Source organism: Mercenaria mercenaria, chromosome 13 (genome assembly GCF_021730395.1).
Source record: "Mercenaria mercenaria strain notata chromosome 13, MADL_Memer_1, whole genome shotgun sequence".
Lineage (NCBI taxonomy): Eukaryota > Metazoa > Mollusca > Bivalvia > Venerida > Veneridae > Mercenaria > Mercenaria mercenaria.
The window spans coordinates 52,647,945-52,669,006 of NC_069373.1; the positions used below are offsets into that span (position 1 = coordinate 52,647,945).

At 37.2% G+C, this 21,062-nt stretch overlaps 1 protein-coding gene across 3 annotated transcripts in view; it reads right to left on the bottom strand.

The window, feature by feature from the left end:
* LOC123528660 (uncharacterized) overlaps positions 1–21,062 on the bottom strand; it is a 58,027-nt gene that overhangs the window by 17,141 nt on the left and 19,824 nt on the right. For all 3 annotated transcript variants that reach the window (XM_045308553.2, XM_045308554.2, XM_045308552.2), the window contains exons 2-5: positions 13,353–13,483; positions 12,006–12,253; positions 8,465–8,630; positions 5,802–6,017 (exon numbers count right to left, since the gene is read on the bottom strand). In XM_045308553.2, the coding sequence (XP_045164488.2) occupies positions 5,802–6,017; positions 8,465–8,630; positions 12,006–12,253; positions 13,353–13,437 (715 nt within the window). In that variant the 5' untranslated portion in view covers positions 13,438–13,483. The remainder of the gene's footprint in view (positions 1–5,801; positions 6,018–8,464; positions 8,631–12,005; positions 12,254–13,352; positions 13,484–21,062) is intronic.

Genomic DNA, 21,062 nt, shown 5'->3' on the forward strand with positions numbered 1-21,062 from the left:
TAACGTTTGACCTGGTGACCTTGACCTCTGACCTACCGAGTAGTGGTCGTGTACTCAATAAGTACTATCAGCATGTGAAGTTTGAAGGTCCTGGGTGCAGTTGTTAGCTAGTAAAGTGCCTTCATGCAAAAAGTTAACAATTGAACTGGTGACCTTGACCTTTGACCTGGTGACCCCAACGTCAGTAGGGGTCGTGTACTCAATAAGTACTATCAGCATGTGAAGTTTGAAGGTCCTGGGTGCAGTGGTTTGTGAGTAAAGTGCCTTCACGCAAAAAGTTAACGTCTGACCTGGTGACCTTAACCTTTGACCCCAAAGTCAGTAGGGGTCGTGTACTCAATAAGTACTATTGGCATGTGAAGTTTGAAGGTCCTGGGTGCTTTGGTTCGCGAGTAAAGTGCCTTCATGCAAAAAGTTAACGTTTGACCTGGTGACCTTTACCTTTGACCCCAAAGTCAGTAGGGGTTGTGTACTCAGTAAGTACTATCAGCATGTGAAGTTTGAAGGTCCTGGGTGCAGTTGTTCGCGAGTAAAGTGCCTTCATGCAAAAAGTTAATGTTGTGACAGACGAACGAACAAACGAATGGACGGAGAGTTGAAAACTAATATGCCTCCCTTGGGGGGGGGGGGGGCATAAAAATAAACATGAAATAAAAATATAATTTAAACAGGAAGGAATTTTGTATGAAAGGCAATGTCCAACCACCTATAACACTGGGGAAAAAAATTAAAAATCAGATTACTATTGAAAAAGATACAGCATTTTAAGAAAATGGCTTACCATGGAGGCAGTCATTTTTAAATAAGTGTGTTTATGACATCATTTACACACGGCTAAATTATTTATTTAGCATACATTTGTATATATTTCAAAATAGACTAATTTGCACATTATTTTTTTCAGTTTTAGATGTAAAGCTGATAATTTCTTGTTTGTTTGTTTTAGGTTTAATGCCGTTTTTCAACAGTTTTTCAGTTCTGCAATAGCGGGCATTTAACCTAACCAGTGTTCCTGGATTCTGTACCAGTACAAACCTGTTCTCCGCAAGTAACTGACAACTTCCCCATATGAATCAGAGGTGGAGGACAAATGATTTCAGACACAATGTCTTTTATCAAATCGTCACAGAGAACATACGGCCCGCCCGAGGATTGAACTCACGACACCGCAATCTGTAGATCGGCGCTCTCCCTACTGAGCTAAGCGGGCCGGTTTTGATAATTTCTTGTATTCCTGTTCAAACAAGAGGGCCAAAATGGCCCTATATCGCTCACCTGTTATCATTGCACTTAAGGACAAGAAGATCAAAGAATCATAATCCAGATCAATCAAAAGAATATAGTTGAAATTTTCTTAAAGTTACTTCAAATAAAATCATTTTCAAATCAGGCCAGTAGTTTTATGCCCAAAGGATTACATCGAGCAAAATTTTGACTGATGAAGCCCAAAGGACAGGAACAACAAAGCTGCTATTAAGCCGAAAAGGTCAAAATAGCTAATTTTGGCCCTTTCAGGGGCCGTAACTCTGGAACCCATAAGGGGATCTGGCCGATTCAAGAAAGCAACCAAGACCTTATGGTGACACAAGTACTGTGCAAGTTTGATTAAATTCAAATCAAAAATGAAGCTGCTATTGTGCAGACAAGGTCAAAATAGCTAATTCTGGCCCTATCAAGGGCCATAACTACGGAACCCATAAAGGAATCTAACCATTTCAAGAAAGGAACCAACATCTTGGTTCGATACAAGTTGTGTGCAAGTTTGGTTAAAATCAAACCATAAATGAAGCTGCTATTGTGCAGAAAAGGTCAAAAAAGCTAATTTTGGCCCTTTCAGGGGCCATGACTCTGGAACCTGTTGCGGGATCTGGTCAGTTCCAGAAAGGAACCGAGATCTTATGGTGACACAAGTTTTGTGCAAGTTTGATTAAAATCAAATCATAAATGAAGCTGCTATGGTGCAGACAAGGTCAAAAAAGCTAATTTTGGCCCTTTTAGGGGCCATAACTCTGGAACACATAATGGGATCTGGTCGGTTCAAGAAAGGAACTGAGATCATATGGTGACACAAGTTTTCTGCAAGTTTAATTAAATTCAAATCATAAATGAAGCTGCTATTGTGCAGACAAGGTCAAAATAGCTAATTTTGCCCCTTTCAGGGGCCATAACTCTGGAACACATAATGGAATCTGGCCAGTTCAAGAAAGGAACCAAGATCTTATGGTGACACAAGTTGTGTGCAAGTTTGGTTAAATTCAAATCATAAATGAAGCTGCTATTGTGCAGACAAGGTCAAAATAGCTAACTCTGGCCCTTTCAGGAGCCATAACTCTGGAACCAATGAAGGAATCTGGCCAGTTCAAGAAAGGAACCAAGATTAAGTATCAGTGATACAAGTGGTGTGCAAGTTTGGTAAAAATCAAATCATAAATGAAACTGCTATTGTGCAGACAAGGTCAAAATAGCTGATTTTGGCCCTTCAGGGGCCATAACTCTGGAACACATAATGGGATCTGGCCGGTTGAAGAAAGGAACCAAGATCTTATGGTGATACAAGTTGTGTGCAAGTTTGGTTAAAATAAAATCATGAATGAAACCACTATCGTGCAGACAAGAAATTGTTGACGCACAAAATAGCAAATTCTGGCCCTTTAAGGGGCAGTAACTCTAGAACCCATGATGGGATCTGGCCAGTTTTTGAAAGGAACTGAGATATCATGCCAATACAAGTTTTGTACAAGTTTGATCAAAATTGCTTGCAAAATGTTGTCTCTATCTTGTTCACAAGAAATTCTGGACGGACGGACGACGGACGATCACAAAATCTCACCCTGTCACTATGTGACAGGTGAGCTAAAAAGCACAGAAAACAAGTGAATGAAGTATTGCCATGCAATACAAAGTCCCCTACTGGAAGGCACCTAATTTTCTCTACTGCAGTATAACATAATGAACTGATATCTGTCAATGATGTATAAACAATATTGTACTACATATACAATATGTTTTAACAACACACTTGGATTAAAATGTGCATATATAAAAACCGACAGTTGTTTTCATATTGAATTTTTTTGGCTGATTATAAAAATGATATCATGTAAGTTATTTATAGTAACAACAAAGGGAAATTAATCTTTAAAAAAAAAAAAAAAAAAAAAAAAAATCTATATAATATAAGTCCACAAGAAACTCTTTACCAGGTAGAGATAGGTCAAAATACACCTAAAAATTGGATGTAACATGCATGCTGTACCACAGAAAAGTGGTCTCGATTTTTCTCTACCGCCAGTAATAAAAAAGTTACAATAAAATCTATTTATAGTAACAACAAATGGACGTAATTCTAAAAACAAGGGTGCCTCATGGTGGTGAACATTTGTTCCAACTTACATCAAAATCCCTCCATGCATGAAGAAGTGTTCCGTACAAAGTCATTCTTGAATTTGACCTTTGACCTCTAAATATGACCTTGACCTTAGACCTAGGGACCTGGTTCTTGCACATGACATGTTGTCTCATCCAGGGGAATATTTGTGCCAACTGATATCTAAATCCTGCTTTGCATGACAAAGTTATAGACCGGACAGGAAAAAAATCCTCTTGACCTTTGATCTCAAAGTGTGACCTTGACCTTTAAGCTAGGGTACTGGGTGTTGCGCATGACACGTCGTCTCATCATGGGAAACATTTGTGCCAAGTAATATTAAAATCCCTTCATGGATGGCACAGTTATGGACGGGACAGGAAAAAAACTCTGTTGACCTTTGACCCCCAATTGTGACCTTGACCTTTGAGCTAGGGGTCTGGGATTTGCGCATGACACGTCGTCTCATCATGGGAAACACTTGTGCTAAGTGATATAAAAATCCCTTAATGAATGTCAGAGTTATGGACCGGACACGAAACAGACCCTGTTCATGTTAACATTTGACTGCTTAGTGTGTCCTTGACCTTTGAGCTAGGGGTCTGAAAGTTGTGCATGACACATCATCTTATAATGAGGTACATTTCTGCCAAGTAATATTAAAATCCCTTCATAGATGGGAGAGTTATGGACCGGACAGGAAAAAAGCCTTGTTGAACTTTGACCTCCAATTGTGACCTTGACCTTTAAGCTAGGGGTCCAGGTTTTGCGCCTGACACGTCTTCTCCTCATGGGGAACATTTGTGCCAAGTAATATTAAAACCTCTTCATGGATGGGAGAGTTATGGACCGGACAGGAAAAAAGCCATGTTGACCTTTGACCTCCAATTGTTACCTTGACCTTTGAGCTAGGGGTCCGGGATTTGGACACGACACATCATCTCATCATGGGGAACATTTGTGCCAAGTAATATTAAAATCCCTTCAAGAATGGGAGAGTTGTGGACCGGACAGGAAAAAAGCCCTGTTGACCTTTGACCCCCAATTGTGACCTTGACCTTTGAGCTAGGGGTCCGGGATTTGCGCATGACATGTCGTCTCATCATGGGAAACACTTGTGCTAAGTGATATTAAAATCCCTTAATGAATGTCAGAGTTATGGACCGGACACGAAACAGACCCTGTTCATGTTAACATTTGACTGCTTAGTGTGTCCTTGACCTTTGAGCTAGGGGTCTGAAAGTTGTGCATGACACATCATCTTATAATGAGGTACATTTCTGCCAAGTAATATTAAAATCCCTTCAAAGATGGAAGAGTTATGGACCGGACAGGAAAAAAGCCTTGTTGACCTTTGACCTCCAATTGTGACCTTGACCTTTAAGCTAGGGGTCCAGGTTTTGCGCCTGACACGTCTTCTCCTCATGGGGAACATTTGTGCCAAGTAATATTAAAACATCTTCATGGATGGGAGAGTTATGGACCGGACAGGAAAAAAGCCATGTTGACCTTTGACCTCCAATTGTTACCTTGACCTTTGAGCTAGGGGTCCGGGATTTGGGCACGACACATCATCTCATCATGGGGAACATTTGTGCCAAGTAATATTAAAATCCCTTCAAGAATGGGAGAGTTGTGGACCGGACAGGAAAAAAGCCCTGTTGACCTTTGACCACCAATTGTGACCTTGACCTTTGAGCTAGGGGTCCGGGTTTTGCGCATGACACGTCGTCTCATCATGGGGAACATTTGTGCCAAGTAATATTAAAATCCCTTCATGGATGACAGAGTTATGGACCGGACACAAAATTGCGGATGGACAGACGGAATGACGAAAAAGTGCATTCCTATAGTCCCCGAAACTGGTTTTCAACCAGTAGGGGACTAATAATTTGCAGAATTAAGGAAATCCAGCTCAAACAAATATCTGAAAATAACTTAAATGTGCCATTTCATTTTCTGTTGCCATGGAAACAAAATGGCGGCCATTTTAATCATATACAGAAAATCTTAAAACTTAAAATTTAGCCAATTTTGAAATTCTTTCATTGCCTTAAATGATTTAAGAAGCTCCTTAAGCCTTTTCCCTATCAGCTCGTCCAGTACATTTTTTCGAATGGTAACTTGACCAAGTATGTTGCCGTACTGTACAGGACAATGTGAAATAAGTTAGGAGTAAATAATATACTTCTCTATAAAGAAAGATAGTTTATAACACTTAACCTTTAGCCTGCTGGCGGTGTTATTTTGCCTTTGTGACCAGTGCAGTCCAGGATTAGCCTGCACATCCTTGCAGGCTAATCATGGTCTGCACTGTTCGCTATTCAGTCAATAAATTTTCCGTGAACACCCCTTCAAATAAAAAATGGTATTTCCCAAATTGAATGATGGACCAGTCCATTTTAGGAATTTAGCAGTCTAAGGGTTAACTTACTTGGCTGATTTGGTGTTGATCCTCTAACATTTCTGTCTGGCCTGCTGCTACTGGATGAGTGAGAGGCTGTGCTGGAACCATGCCTTTTCTTGTAACAATACATGATCCATCCGAGAACAAACAAGATAGATATGGTCCCTACAATTGCCCCAATAATTACAGCTGTCTGGCTCATTGAGCTCGGCTTTGCCTGTGGCTGAGCTACAATACTAGAATCTGAAATTAATGAAAAACAAGAGGGTCATGATGACCCTGGATCACTCACCTGAGTATTATGAGCTACATGTTTCAAAGATCAAACTGATGATAAAATATTAAGAAAGTCAGTAGGTCACATTCATGGTCAATGATATTCAGTTTTACGATTGATGTGCAAAACTGTGTAAGTCATCAAAATTTCAAGGCTGTATCTTAAAAAACAAGAAAGTAGGTCAGTAGGTCAAGGTCACAGTCAAGTGACATCATATAACTTGGGGTCATCAGGTAATTATTATTAAACAGTCTTGGAAATAGGATCAAATGATTTTTTAAGTATTTTTTCCTATATAACTCACATAGTAACTAAGTGACCCCAGGGCGGGGCCTCTTTTAACCCCAGGGGCATAACTTGAACAATTTTGGTAGAGGACTACTAGACAATGCATCATATCAAATATCAAAAGCATAGGTCGTATGGTTTCCGACAAGAAGATTTTTAAAGTTTTTTTCCTATATAAGTCTATATTAAACTTTGGACCCCCAGGGCAGGGCCTCTTTTCACCCCAGGGGTACAATTTGAACAATTTAGGTTGAGGACCATAAGACAATGCTACAAACCAAATATCAAAGGTCTAAATGTTGTGGTTTCCGATAAGAAGATTTTTAAACTTTTTTCATATATAAGTCTATGTAAAACTTGGGACCCCCGGGACGGGGCCATATTTGAACCTAGAGGGATAATTTGAACAATCTTGGTAGAGGACCACTAGATGATGCTACATACCAAATATCAAAGCCCTAGGCTGTGTGGTTTTGTACAAGAAGATTTTCAAAGTTTTCCCTATATAAGTCTATATAAACCATGTGACCCCCGGGGCGGGGCCATATTTGACCAGTTTTGGTAGAGGACCACTAGATGATGCTACATACCATATATCAAAGCCCCTAGGCCATGTGGTTTTGTACAAGAAGATTTTCAAAGTTTTCCCTATATAAGTCTATATAAACCATGCGACCCCCGGGGCGGGGCCATATTTGACCCTAGGGGGATAATTTGAACAAATTTGGTAGAGGACCACTAGATGATGCTACACACCAGATATCAAAGCCCTAGGCCCTGTGGTTTTGGTCAAGAACATTTTTAAAGTTTTCCCTTTCGGTTGCCATGGCAACCAGAGTTCTGCATGGAATTCAATACTTTGAACAATTTTGAAAGGGGGCCACCCAAGGATCATTCCTGTCAAGTTTAGTGTAATTCTGCCCAAGAGTTTTCAAGAAGAAGATTTTTTTAGAAAATGTTGACGGCCTACATATGGATACTTATGTGGCTACTCTTTTGTTCTCTCTATTGTTCTTTTAGCCACGTAAGAGAAAAATAGCCACATAAAAGCCTTATGGAATGAATGACATCAAAGAAAAAGTACAGTTACCTATTGTTCCTATAGCCACCTAAGTATGCAAATGTGAGCTCGTAAAGATGCACACATGGACGGATGGATGGACAATGCGATTTCATGCAGATGAAATCTGGCTAACAGTTTCTGACAAGAAGATTTTTAAAGATTTTCCTTTCTGTTGCCATGGCAACCACAGTTCTAAATGGATTTTAATTCTTTGGGCAATTTTGACAGGGGGCCACCCAGGGCTCATTTCTGTGAAGTTTAGTGTAAATCTGCCAAGTGGTTTTGAAGAAAATTTTTAAAATTTACAATATAGCCATTTAGGGAAAATAAGCCCCGCCCCCTGGTGGCGATGTTTTTTACAAAAAAAAGAACAGCTTAGGCAATCACCTAGAGATCATTTCTACAAAATATTTTTGAAATCCAGCTAAGAGTTTCTGACAAGAATATTTTTAAAGATTTTCCTTCCGGTTGCCATGGCAACCAAAGTTCTGCATGGAATTCAATTATTTGGGCAATTTTGAAAGCGGGCCACCCAAGAATCATTCCTGTGAAGTTTGGTGTAAATCTGCCCAGTGGTTTTGAAGAAGAAGATTTTTTTAGAAATTGTTGACACATGACGGACGACTGACATTGAGCGGTCACAAAAGCTCATCTTGAGCCTTTGGCATTGAGAAATATGAACAAGTTCTGTAGCAGGAATATTGCCCAATTTTAGAAGCCCAGTTTTATTTTCATTGGTCAGTTTCAAGACTGAGCTAAAATTAAACCAATAAGATCGTCAGTTTTATAACCTCGGGTCCTGGTGTCATATGAGAAGGCTCAGTTGTGGCCTGACTTAGGGTTTAAGCCAGCAATCTTAAGGTTGAATCAGCAACACCATACCCAAAAGGCTCCCTTGTCTCCAGATAATATTCATTAACATGTTGTTTTCAGGACAAGTGTTCACTAGTAATTTAAAAAAAAAAAATCTTTACAATCAAGCTAATAGTATAAATATTAACATAAGCCAAATAATATTTTTAACACAATATTTAACTACAGTTTCACTAATTTTGTTTATACCTGTAGTTAACTGCTCCAAAGTTCCACAAAATGGTTTAATTTCAAGCGAGATCTTGTAGCCCTTCCCTTCCTCTAGATGATAATTCTTCATCTCAGAGACAGTGACCTTCAAATCATTCTTACTGGAGCACCATAGCACAGGAGGAAAAGTGCGACAGTCAAAGGTCTGTGGAAAAAAAAATATATTTCTAGTACAACGTAAAATCAGACTTTTTTTTAGAAACTTAAAATTGACTTTTTAAAAATACAATTAGTTTGTGATGTAGAATACTGTAAAATTGTTTATATTTGGTTTATGGGGGAGAATTAATTTTGGAGGATTTCAAGTTTGGACAAACATACAAAACGAAATCCTAACCAACAAAGAAAATACTTATTATCTATTCATTTTATCAAAATTTGAAATCCAGAAATTCAGATTCTGAAATAACCATTTTGACTCAAACCATGACACACCTATATTCCAAGTTTGAAATCGATACTTTGAATAGTTTTGAAGTTGTGCTCTGGACACAAAATACAAAGAACAGATCTGAACTCAATTTGTTACCTTGACCTTTGATTGACCAAGTTCATGCTCTATGCACATCGTCTCATCGCCACTTACCTAAAAGCCAACTTTGAATTCAATACCCTGAATGGTTTTTAATTTATGCTCTGTACACTAAATATGAAGGACAAATTTGACCTTTCAGCTCCATTTGTGACCTTGACCTTGACCTAACAACCTTGTTCATATACTCTGCACATCTGCTTATGCCACCTATCTATATGCAAAGTTCAAAGTCAATATTATGAATAGTTAAAAAGTTATGTTCTCGACATGAAATATGAGGGTCAAAGTTAACCTTTGAGTTATATTTGTGACCTTGACCTTTAACCTAACAACTTACTAAGATATGCTCCAGACATGAAATATGACAGATGGATGGATGGACAGACAGAGCAAGCACCATCACATAATATGGCCGTTTTTCCAAAATAGGCAATTTTTCAATTGTTGAAAAAGACGCTAAACCTAAACACACACACTGTACAACAAACAATATGTTCATCCCAGCAGTGTTTGCTCTAAAGAGGTTGTACTGTATTTTAATGTACAGGTGAAAGACTTTATAGCAGGGTTTATTTCTGTAGATTTTATAGCAGGGTTTATTTCTGTAGATTTTCGAAGAAATTTGTTTTAAAACTACGGCAAAATAATGTCTTTAATCCTATCAAGCTTATAGGAATTCCATTCTGATGATATATAAAAAAAAGACTGTTCAAATATACACCACTGAGAAATTCATGATATTTTAAAAGTACGAAAATATACTCTCAATCGAGAATAAATTTACAGAATTACATTGGCAGACGGCCTGCAATTTAGAAAGTTTCGTCTGCTGTAATTCATTTCATATTCATCTCAATCTGCAATAAATCATGCACAGTCTGTTTCTAAAAGCTATAACTGTTTTTTTTTTTACCCAAAAGCCTCTTAAAATACTGCAATGTACTTAAAATACCATAATGTAATGCAGTTATAATGTTCTGTACATGAGGCGTAACAACTGTAAAATAAGGCTCACTTCAGAGTCAGGTCTGAACAGACAAAAACTGACTTTTTTGTCTAAATGTGTTAAAAGCTGTACTACTCTATCTGATGAATGTTACACATGTGGTATATATGAGCCGTGCCATGAGAAAACCAACACAGTGCATTTGCGACCAGCATGGATCCAGACCAGCCTGCGCATCCACGCAGTCTGGTCAGGATCCGTGCTGTTCGCTTTCAATGCCTATTGCAATTAGAGAAGCCATTAGCGAACAGTATGAATCCTGGCCAGACTGTGCGGAAGCGCAGGCTGGTCTGGATCCATGCTGGTCGCAAATGCACTATGTTGGTTTTCTCATGATGCGGCTCATATATAATTGTAAGATACCTATCTAAATATATAACTTGAGGATATCTATATAAAAAGTTCATGAAAATGTAGAAGTGAGTTGTAGGGGAAAACAGTTTTTGTAGCTGCATAATTTATTAAACACACGCAATACATCATAATAATAATTGGCCTTAATTTAAACCTATTTTATTTCACATCGATTTTACTGGAAGGTCTTACAACTTATTTTAGCTACACTTGACAACAGTTTCCCAGACTCAAGACCAGTACTAATGCGTTGGTAAGAAACTGTTGAGACCAAAGTCAAAGGGATTCTGACCGGCAACCTCCACATTGGGAGTCAGAGGCTCGCATTGGGAGTCAGAGGCTCGCATCAGGAGACAGAGGCTCTGAACTCCAGCACCACTGTGCTGATATGGTCTTAAAATGTCAACAGAAAAGAGCTTAGTAAAAGCAGAAAACTGGTCTTTAGGAAAATGTATGTCTAATGTCTAATTTTACCACTAGGCTGAGGAACTAATGCTCAAACTAAGAACCAGTGGTTAATGGTAAGAGAGGTGGCCTGACCAAAACTGGTATTTCTCAAGAAGTTATTTTCCAAGTGACAAATCCAGTGAAAATTCAAACTTGTCTTCACTATCAAGTTTAAGTAAATTCGAATGAACAAAAAAAAACTAAAAGTAATTTCTTTGATACAAAAAGTATACAAGTCTTATTACTATTCAACTTTATCGCGGCCAGAAATTTGTACAAACCGGACAGAAGTTGCGAAATTGTCATTTGTGCAGGAAAGAAGCGTAGAACCATAGAAAATGTTTGTATAAATGATGGTTAGTAAAACAGATTCATGTGTGGACGTTGTCATTTACTTGCAGATAAAGGTAAATTCTAGTTAAGGGAAACACTAGTTAGGTTAACTTGCTGTTGTATATTACCAAAATACAGCCGTAAAATGATGTTTAACTTAACAATACAAATAACTTGCTTGCAAAACAAACAATTAACCCTTACAAAAAATGTTTTAAACTGTTCATAACATGACAGACTTAAGAAAGCTCAAAAGGAGTTATTTTCAGGACAGATGGTCTATATTCATGGGCTGAAATACACTGCAAATTTTTAAACCTGTAATGAATCAGGCCTGAAGAGCCTTAAGAGCCTTGTGGTGGCAAGTGATTCTGCCTTTGCGACCAGTGCAGACCAAGATCAGCCTGCACATCCGTGCAGTCTGTTCATGGTCTGCAGTGTTCGCTGTTCAGTCAGTAAATTTTTAGTAAACACCCCTTCAAATGATAAATGGTACTGCCCAAATTGGAAGATGGACCAGTCCATAATAGAAATTTAGCATAGTAAGGGTTAAGAGCCTGGTGGTCAGTTTTCTCACTGGTGGTCTTTATAGCACAGGACCGACTGTATGTTTACTACCGTACCATTTTTTTTGCCATAGCAACAAAATTAAATCTGCGTATGTTTCATACTGCCATCAATACATATGCCATATTCATGAAAAAAATATCTTTTATTTTAAAGTTTGTGGGACGGACGGAGAGATGGGCTGAGGGACTGACTGACAGATGGACAGACAGAGGGAAAACCATATTCCCTCCAGTGATTTACTAGTTGGGGACTAATAAAAGAATACAAACACTTACAACTGGACTGAAATCATTTAGGCCATCATGGTATGCCATTTTCACCAGACAGCTTTCCATACTGTATCCAATGATCTTTACACACAGACTGAGGCAGGGCTCTGTATAGCCACTCCCATCAGCCCCTGACTGGATAAAGGTCAAAGGGCAGTTTCCATTATGTACCGCGTCTCTGGCCGATGCCAGGAATATATCCCCTGCCTGGTAGTAATGCGCATTGGTACAGCTTGACTGTTTGTCCATACCCACTGTATAGGAAAAAGTTTTACATTATATACTGCAAAGTACACAAAAAAGCTACAAATAACTTAATTAGTACAAATTAATACTTAAAAGTAGGTACTACAATGTATTCAAATTCATATTAAATACTTCTACAATGCAGATTCTTCACTTGGAACTACAGCCTGATCTATGACATAGTGCATTTTTTTGTTTTGGTTGGATTTAATCTCACACCAACACAATTATAGGTTATATGGCGACCTTCCAGCTTTGATGGTGGAGGAAGACCTCAGGTGCCCCCACAAATGGGTACTATGCGTATGGAACAATGGTAATTTATCTTCCTTTATGCACCAGTCAAATTTCTCAATGTTTCTTATTTCATACTTTGAAGTTCGAAAATAATATTGCCTTAATAGAAAAACTTGGATAACCTACTGACTTCCCATTCACTCTGACTTTCCCAAACAGCAATTAAAGAATTTAGGAAGACCCATGGTGCCATGCAGAGTACAATTTCAGGCATGGACGTGCACCAGGGTAGACTGCATGCTACCAAACTTTTGCAAGCTGAACTGGAAGATTCACAAAGTTCAAGGCAAGGCATTAGGAGTCAGTAACCTTAACCTGTGAACTTTCTTACACACATTTATTACTATTATAGGCAATTTGCTCTCTATAAGGCTACAAATCTAAAACCAGCCCGCCCGCTTAGCTCAGTAGGTACAGCGTCGGTCTACGGATCGCGGGGTCGTGAGTTCGATCCTCGGGCGGGGCATATGTTCTCCGTGACTATTTGATAAACGACATTGTGTCTGAAATCATAAGTCCTCCACCTCTGATTCATGTGGGGAAGTTGGCAGTTACTTGCGGAGAACAGGTTTGTACTGGTACAGAATCCAGGAACACTGGTTAGGTTAACTGCCCGCCGTTACAGGACTGAAATACTGTTGAAAAACGGTGTTAAACCCAAAACAAACAAACAAACAAATCTAAAACCAATTATGCAGTCTCAGAGAGCCCAGAAGTTTATGTAGACTATATATTATATACATGCTTCTGGGCTTCTGAGGCTGCATGTTTACAGTATATTCAAAAGATTTCTACAAAAAATACACTTACATGTGAAATCTCCTGATTCCACTTCTGACATCAGCAGGGCAGACAGACAGACAAATATCCAGTTTCCATGGTAACACCCAGTCATTGTGACAAAAATCCTTCTTTCTGTAATTCTCTACATCTCATCTTGTCTAAAAAAAATACAAAAAGATAAAATCATCAATTTCACAGTATATGATTATACCAGTTTAATGATTGACTTAACAAGTATTTTTGCAAGTTTCCTGGGTATCAGCTTCCAGGACCAGCTGTGGTTTTCATACTTTTCCCATCTGTAAAATTATGAAAAAAATACTGCAAAAATACCCCACTGGAGTGCTGAAAAATGTCTCATTCAACAGAAAAATCAGGCAGAGTGTTAGATGTTGATGTTTCAAAAACTTATATACATGAAATTCCCATCTTCTAACCTATCTAGTCTATATACTTGTTTCAGTGTAAAGCTGATTTTTGTCTCAAATTCATACCACAAGTCTCTCAGGTGAATAAATAATTGCTTTTAATTTCCTTCAAAACTTAAGAATTCTACCAAATAAGCAATATGTCATTATAGTACAATATTATTTTGATGATATAACAGTACAAATAATTACTGTGAAATCATTTTTATTCGCGTAGAGCGAATTTTCGCGTATTTCGCGCTAGGACCGATGCGCGAATTTAAGACCACGTTATTATATTTTTTTATTTTATTTTTTCATTTCTAAAATTGAAAATGCACGAATTAAAGCCTGTGCGAAACAGTTCTTTTTCACGTTTGCGCGAAATTTCATGCCAGCGAATTTAAATGATTTCACAGCAATGCCCTATTAAGCACAAGTGGTTTGATTAAATTGCATTGTTAGTTTTAAGACACAAATTCCAGGTGGAAAGACAGATGGACAGACCAATGGACATGTGTGACTCAAATATAGGGCTTAGCCAATTTACTTTTGTAACAGGGAGTGTAATTATGCTACTACTTGGATAATGGTAATATCCCAGCTTCACAGACAAAAAAATGAAAACATACTTTTTCTAGCAGGGGTGGCTAACTCGAAACTTACGATATCGCTGAATTTACGAGGTTATTTACGACAGTGTTAAGGTAACACTAAGGTAACGCTATTTCGATAACTCAAAGCATACCTTATCAACCTCGTATGTTGAGCCTGACTTGCGATACCGTAAATGTGAAAAGTGCATAAAAATGAAACGGGAATCTTTCACATTTGTAATTGTCCTATCTTTAAGGAAAAATTATATAACAACTTGTAATTATTTCCTTCATTTTTGTGTCGATTTAGTTTAACTAAAGCAATTAGAAAATACTTATTAAATCCCAAAGGTGTCCGTACCGGAGCAAGGATATATGGAGAATTTTGGAACTTCCTGAAATCATTCAAAAGGTCCTTTTTGCTGTTGTCTAAAAATGTCAGTATATATATTCATCGGATGTCAGATATTTCCGTATTTGAAAGCGGCAACCTAGACATTTCAGAAATATTTTTAAAATGAATTTCGTGTAATAATTGTTGATTCTACGGAAGCGTGAAAGGGCCATCAGACGCTAATTAATACGTTTTATTACGTTACGGCCGCGGAAAGGATATAATTATAGTTGATATAATTATTTATCGCCTTTTTCAGACATATCAAAAAACACCCGGCCCAGTGGGCCTATAAGCCAAAAGTGAATGAAATTCGTAAGAAATTAATGGCTTACAATAGGCACCCTAATGTGTTTTCTAGTAAAAGAAGTCAAGTGCCACATTTGTGATCAGGAAAAGTTAATAGGTTCTTATGTAATTGTACTAAAACAGTTTGTAACTGACCAATAATACATTGAATATATATAATAGCGACAAAATTATACACAATATGTATATATATGTTAGGTAGATTTGAATGTTAAAGGCAAAGCGCCGACAGTGGTTAGTTAGGATGGTTTGTAGGGGGGGGGGGGGTCCCCCAAGTAAATAGGATATATGATAGAACAACACAGCTTGATGCGCTGTTGTTATTTATAAGAAAAAAAATACTCTTTCCACTCCGTGGTCTACCCCGGGTATTAATATTAATTTATGGTTCATTGTAATGTGTCTCTCTTGCGATGGAGGTCTCGGGGTGCAACACAGGACTTACTTTTTGGGAGGTGAATGTATAATATTCTTTTTGATGGAGCTCCTGGTTTATCTCATACGAGTAAAATTAAATGTAAAAATGTTCAAACAATTATCCCTACAATCAAAGTTCCGTCTAATGTTGCTGTCATGCTGAAAAGGACATTAGTTTTCTATGAAAACAGTTCTTCTTTCGTACAATGACAAGGATGTTGCTAAAAAGACTGGATATCACACATATAAGAGCAGAATGCCATTAAATAAATTGTTTGCGACATAAAATTAAAATAAAACTTCATTAGGTTGAAGAGAAATCAAATACATATTAATTAATGATTACAGCATAAATGAAGTTTCATCAATTGACCACGATACCATATGTCCACGCGGCATTACCTATCGTCTGCATATGACGCTTCAACAGCAGCTTCGCGCTTAATATTCTTCAAAACAAGTGAAAATAAACCGCACTGTTGTCAATCAATGATATTTTGATAAAAATGAATTACATATAAACTATAATGATAAATCATTAAGTTTCAAATGATTTTGTTTTTGGCACCAACAAACTGATCGGTTTATTTTGAATCTTAACCATACTTTGAAATCAGATTAGGTTTGGAAAAAAAAAGAATTTATATTGAAGATAAAATAGCCAGAAAACGTTGGTATGTAAACTTTTCTGGCGGAGGATGTAATCAACCCTAACTTCCCAATTCCAAGGTTCCGTAAATTATTGCTCCGGTTATAAGTGCCAAAGTACGAAATGACGATGGAAGGGGGGCCAATTTCAATCGGATCCGAATGTTACGCGAATGAAAAATGCATTCCAGAATGTTTGGAAACAGCTATTTGGTGGGTTTTAACAGGCCTATTTTATTACATATATATGGGAGTCAGGGCGTAGCGCAACCAGTTCTGAAGCTACTCAGCGGGAGGATGTGAAAAGGGGAGTCCTCTTCCGTTTGTATGGGTCAGTTGAATCTCCCCACGGGTAAACATTCTGGGAATAGAAAGAGAACTTGTGGCTTCTTGTAAAAGCGACTGACCGGTATGACCTCCGTAGATCTATAATGCACATGACAGGCACGTAGCTCAGCACACTAATATACGCACAGACATATCGTCATTTTTCGACAATAAAAATATAAAAAAAGAAATTCAATAAATAAAATTTGAAGGCTAAGGGGATGAGATATAAGATGAAATGAAGATTCAAAGAAGCTTTTTGCACACATTTAAATGTTGAACTGTGATAGAGGTATACAGTACATCCTGCATTAGCGGTCACCTACAGGTATTAATTAAGCAGCCACTTGCCTTAAGTAGCCAATCTAGAAACTTCCCAAACTGACGTATCTATTGTTCCGAACGAAAAGCTCTAAGATATTGTTTTGATATAATTATGGGCAACACCTTTGACCCTCATCCTTGGCTGATACTACAATACTGGAGCTTATTTAAAACTGAAGATGAAGATCAAAGTTTATACTGGTATCTACAATGTATGACATAACTTATTTGAGACAGACCTTATGGATATACTTAAAGCTGTAAGACTTAACGTGTACTACACGAATATACTTTTTTTAATATGATAAATATATAAATTTTTATTCGTATAAAATACTCGTACAATTTTGAAGCAATGGTATGTGTAAACGTGTAACAAGAATTTATCATTAGGTTCAACACATCTGACCGTATGAGTTTTGCTGTTGTTGGTTTAAATTCTAAATTTGAGTAATTTAAGTCGAAGAATTTGACGGGAAACTTAATCCTGGTAAATCTTTTGAAGATTACTAAAATTTCTTTACTAACTGTCTGAATCATGAAAGGATCATGAAAGGATATCAAATTACGTTAACCTGTCATCCACTTTTTGTAATAGTGGTAAAACTTTTGTTGATATAAATCTACATTTGAGCACGGTAAGCATTTAAAGTGCGCGTCTACAATAGAAATTATTATAAGAATGACAGTTGTGAAATATTTACTAAACTGTAGGAATAGGAGTACCAAAATCTGCATTAGGCAAGTACATTTATTTTGACCGTATCCCAGAGTGTCAGATATGCATAAGCAACAGAAATGTTTTATCAATCACTGAACTAGCTAATTACATTAAAATGTGGAACATCGTAATTGAACGACTGAAACGTCGAGATCTGATATTTCTTCAAACATGTCCTCGTAAGTAGGAGTCCGAAATAGATGCGTTATAATCACACAGCAAAATATATGATATAAGACAGAAGAAAATATCAGTGTTATATAACTAACATACGAAATATCAATTTATATAATATTGACTGAAAATTTCCTATACACGTTGGGATTTAAAAAAAAAAATGTTTGATGAACATCGGAAGGTTTATACCATCAATTCAAAAAGTGACTTGCATGTTTGAGGTCATTTGAAGATCTTTGCAAATATTCATTAACACTCGTATCTCTTATGTGTTTTTTTACTAAATAAAATGCCATAGCTCAATACTTGTATTAAGGCAACTTTGTATAGTTTGAAATGATAGTTGCCTTGCAGGCAGACGAAAAAAACCCAGATTTTTTAGGAAATTACCTCTATATCGATTTAAAAAACAACAGGAATGAGAAAAGCTAGATTATAAATGAAAAATTAATCAGAAAGTTAAACAAAACTTAATTTCTTCAATTTTCAATCTATTTACGATATAGATAAGGCATCAATTTGTTTACCTTAAGATACGGCATTACTTAAGGTATCTCGTATCTTACGAGAAGATTGAGTTAATCAAAAATATCCCTACGAGCAAGAAAAGGAGACGTTACGACCACCTTAGGACTTAAGGGACCTTTGAGTTAGTCACCCCAGATCTGGAAACTTTAAAAAATAACTTGCTAGGCCTCAGTTTATTGTGAAATGAACTTTTAGCCTGCTGGTGGCAAATGAATCTGCAAGCTGATCATGGCCTGCACTATTCGCTATTCAGTCGGTAAATTTTCAATGAATACCCCTTGGAATAATAAATGGTACTGCCCAAACTGAATGATGGACCAGTCCATTTTAGAAATTTAGAAGGCTAAAGGTGAATTAACCTTAGTATAATAAGTAGTAATTAAGGTGTCTTCATTGATCTCACTTTCAATAAATCCTGGTGGTAAATGTTAGAACATACCAGAAGCCTTATGAATCAGATTCCATTCAGCACTTAAATCTCAAGAGCCTTTTCTACAGTTTTTCTTAGATCATTATCTATTTTCTCTATCAATGAAAGTGATATAAACAAACAGCCAGAGGTTTATAAGCATCTTGAAACAGTACAAGTGCAAAACAGTATATTGGAGTACATCTCTACGCTATAGAACCTTATGTACCATTTTCACTCTGTACAACTGGACACACCAAGTTCCAGTCTATGCTGGAAAAGTAACACCTAACTGCAGAAACTTCACAGCAGCAAGTTTGCATCCCTATAATTCCATAGTGTTACAGGGAACAACAGTTTTGTCCAATGTCCGCCATGCATTATACTACTAGAAAATCCTTCTTGTTAAATTAAGTCTATATATATATATATATGATAATTTCCATTCAATGGTCAACCTATTAATGATAAAATGTGTTACTGACTCATGGGCAAGACCAGAAAGACATGCCAGGTACATTTCTGCAGTGACATCAGAACATTATGACATCATAACAATGTTCTGTCATACACAGGTTAAGATCATAACACTGGAATTAATCTCTTCAAGTTGGATTTAATAATCAATCAACTCACTCACAGTTGCCTTTCAGGTTCAGTTAATATGAGGGTTTATGTCACTTTTTCCAGGCTGATAAACCCTCATATTTACTGCATTTAATGGCAGTTCAATGTGCCAGCTGTGTATATGTAGCTTTTTGTTACAAAAAACAAATTCAACAAATTCTGGATAACTAATGGCACTAAAAAATTTCATATCTGTATTACTTTTATGGTGCAACTTACCACTGCAAATCAAATCTAACAGTAATACAGTGTTTGAACTGTTTTTTCCCAGACATCATTACAAAGATAAGAGATTGATCTGGCTAGCTACCAGACTAGGCCAGCTATCAAACTGATAACCTTTAATACTGCCCTTCTCAAATACTATATTGATACAAACATACAAATTATGTGTTTACCAGGGTGGATTTTCCATAAATCTGTCAGCACTCTCTCATCAGGAACTTATTGTTTTATAAGCTGTTACTTGCAGGATACTATAGGGTCATTCTTCATACACAGTGGGTCAATGAAATGAGCCACACCATGAGAAAACCAACACAGTGAATTTGCGAACAGCATGGATCCAGACCATCCTGCACATCCGCGCAGTCTGGTCAGGATCCATGCTGTTCGCTAATGGTTTCTCTAATTGCAATAGGCTTTGAAAGCGAACAGCATGGATCCTGACCAGACTGCGGGGATGTGCAGGCTGGTCTGGATCCATGCTGGCCGCTAGTCTGTGTTCAGACCCTATGTTTTGTTCATAGGAGATAACTCCTGAGGCTATTCAAATTTTGTATAATAATGTCCCTTTTCTTCTCAAAACATACGTAATCAGAGCCAAGACTGATGAAGCCAGAATATATAAAAGATTTATTTTTTTTCTAAAAAAAAAAAGGATTATCTAGTTGGTAGCCAGACTAGCTGGTCACAAATGCAATATGTTGGTTTTCTCATGGTGCAGCGCATTTTATACTTTCTGAATGTCAAAATGAGTGTATGAATGGTAAAACTCAGTGGCAGGTTTGTGGCTTTGTCCAGCTCATACCATTATGCCTCAAATAATGCCAAGAGGGGAACCTGCTGTCTTGCTCCACCATTAAAGCAAAACCTTAACCATTACTGTCTACTTGAGGATAAAGGGGCATAACTCCCTGTAGCACAGTAATTACAATGAATTTTTCATGAATTTCTTCTGAATTTTGCTGATTCTACAGCTCTCCAGGGTTGGCACTAGCAGCCTCTTTTTGAATTTTGAAGTTAAAATTTCTTATCATTTTAATTTTATGAGCAAATAGGCAATTTTAAAAATCCCTAAACATTAAGTAAATAATTAAAATATATATCTAATGTTTCTACTTTCATGCAGACTTTCTTCTTATCAGGGGTACTGCTATACAACAAAATGACCATCACATTTGCTGAAAATCAAACAACAACAGCACAAAGGTTCAGATTCATTATAAAACAATTTCCGAGACAATGACTTGAGGAAATACGCCAACACACAAATAACTCAGCTCCTAATCTGCTGTCAACAACAAATAACTGACTTCTGTTAAGCATGCAGGTCTTTGTCTAGTCAGGCTACCGACTTTTCACTAGATAATCTTTTTAAATGTTTTATATATCATTTCTCTTATATATTCTGACCACTCTTTTTTGGCTCTGATTATCTATCTACCAGTGTTTTTAGAAGAAATGGGACATAATTACACAAAATTTGAATGGCCCCAGGAGTTATCTCCTGTGAACAAAAAATACTTTGAGGTCATTATCCACAATGGGAAACCAGACTCTGGAAATGACCATGATCTTTGAACTGCTCTTGAAACAATAGAAACCTCTCAAAAATTCAAACCATTTTCCAT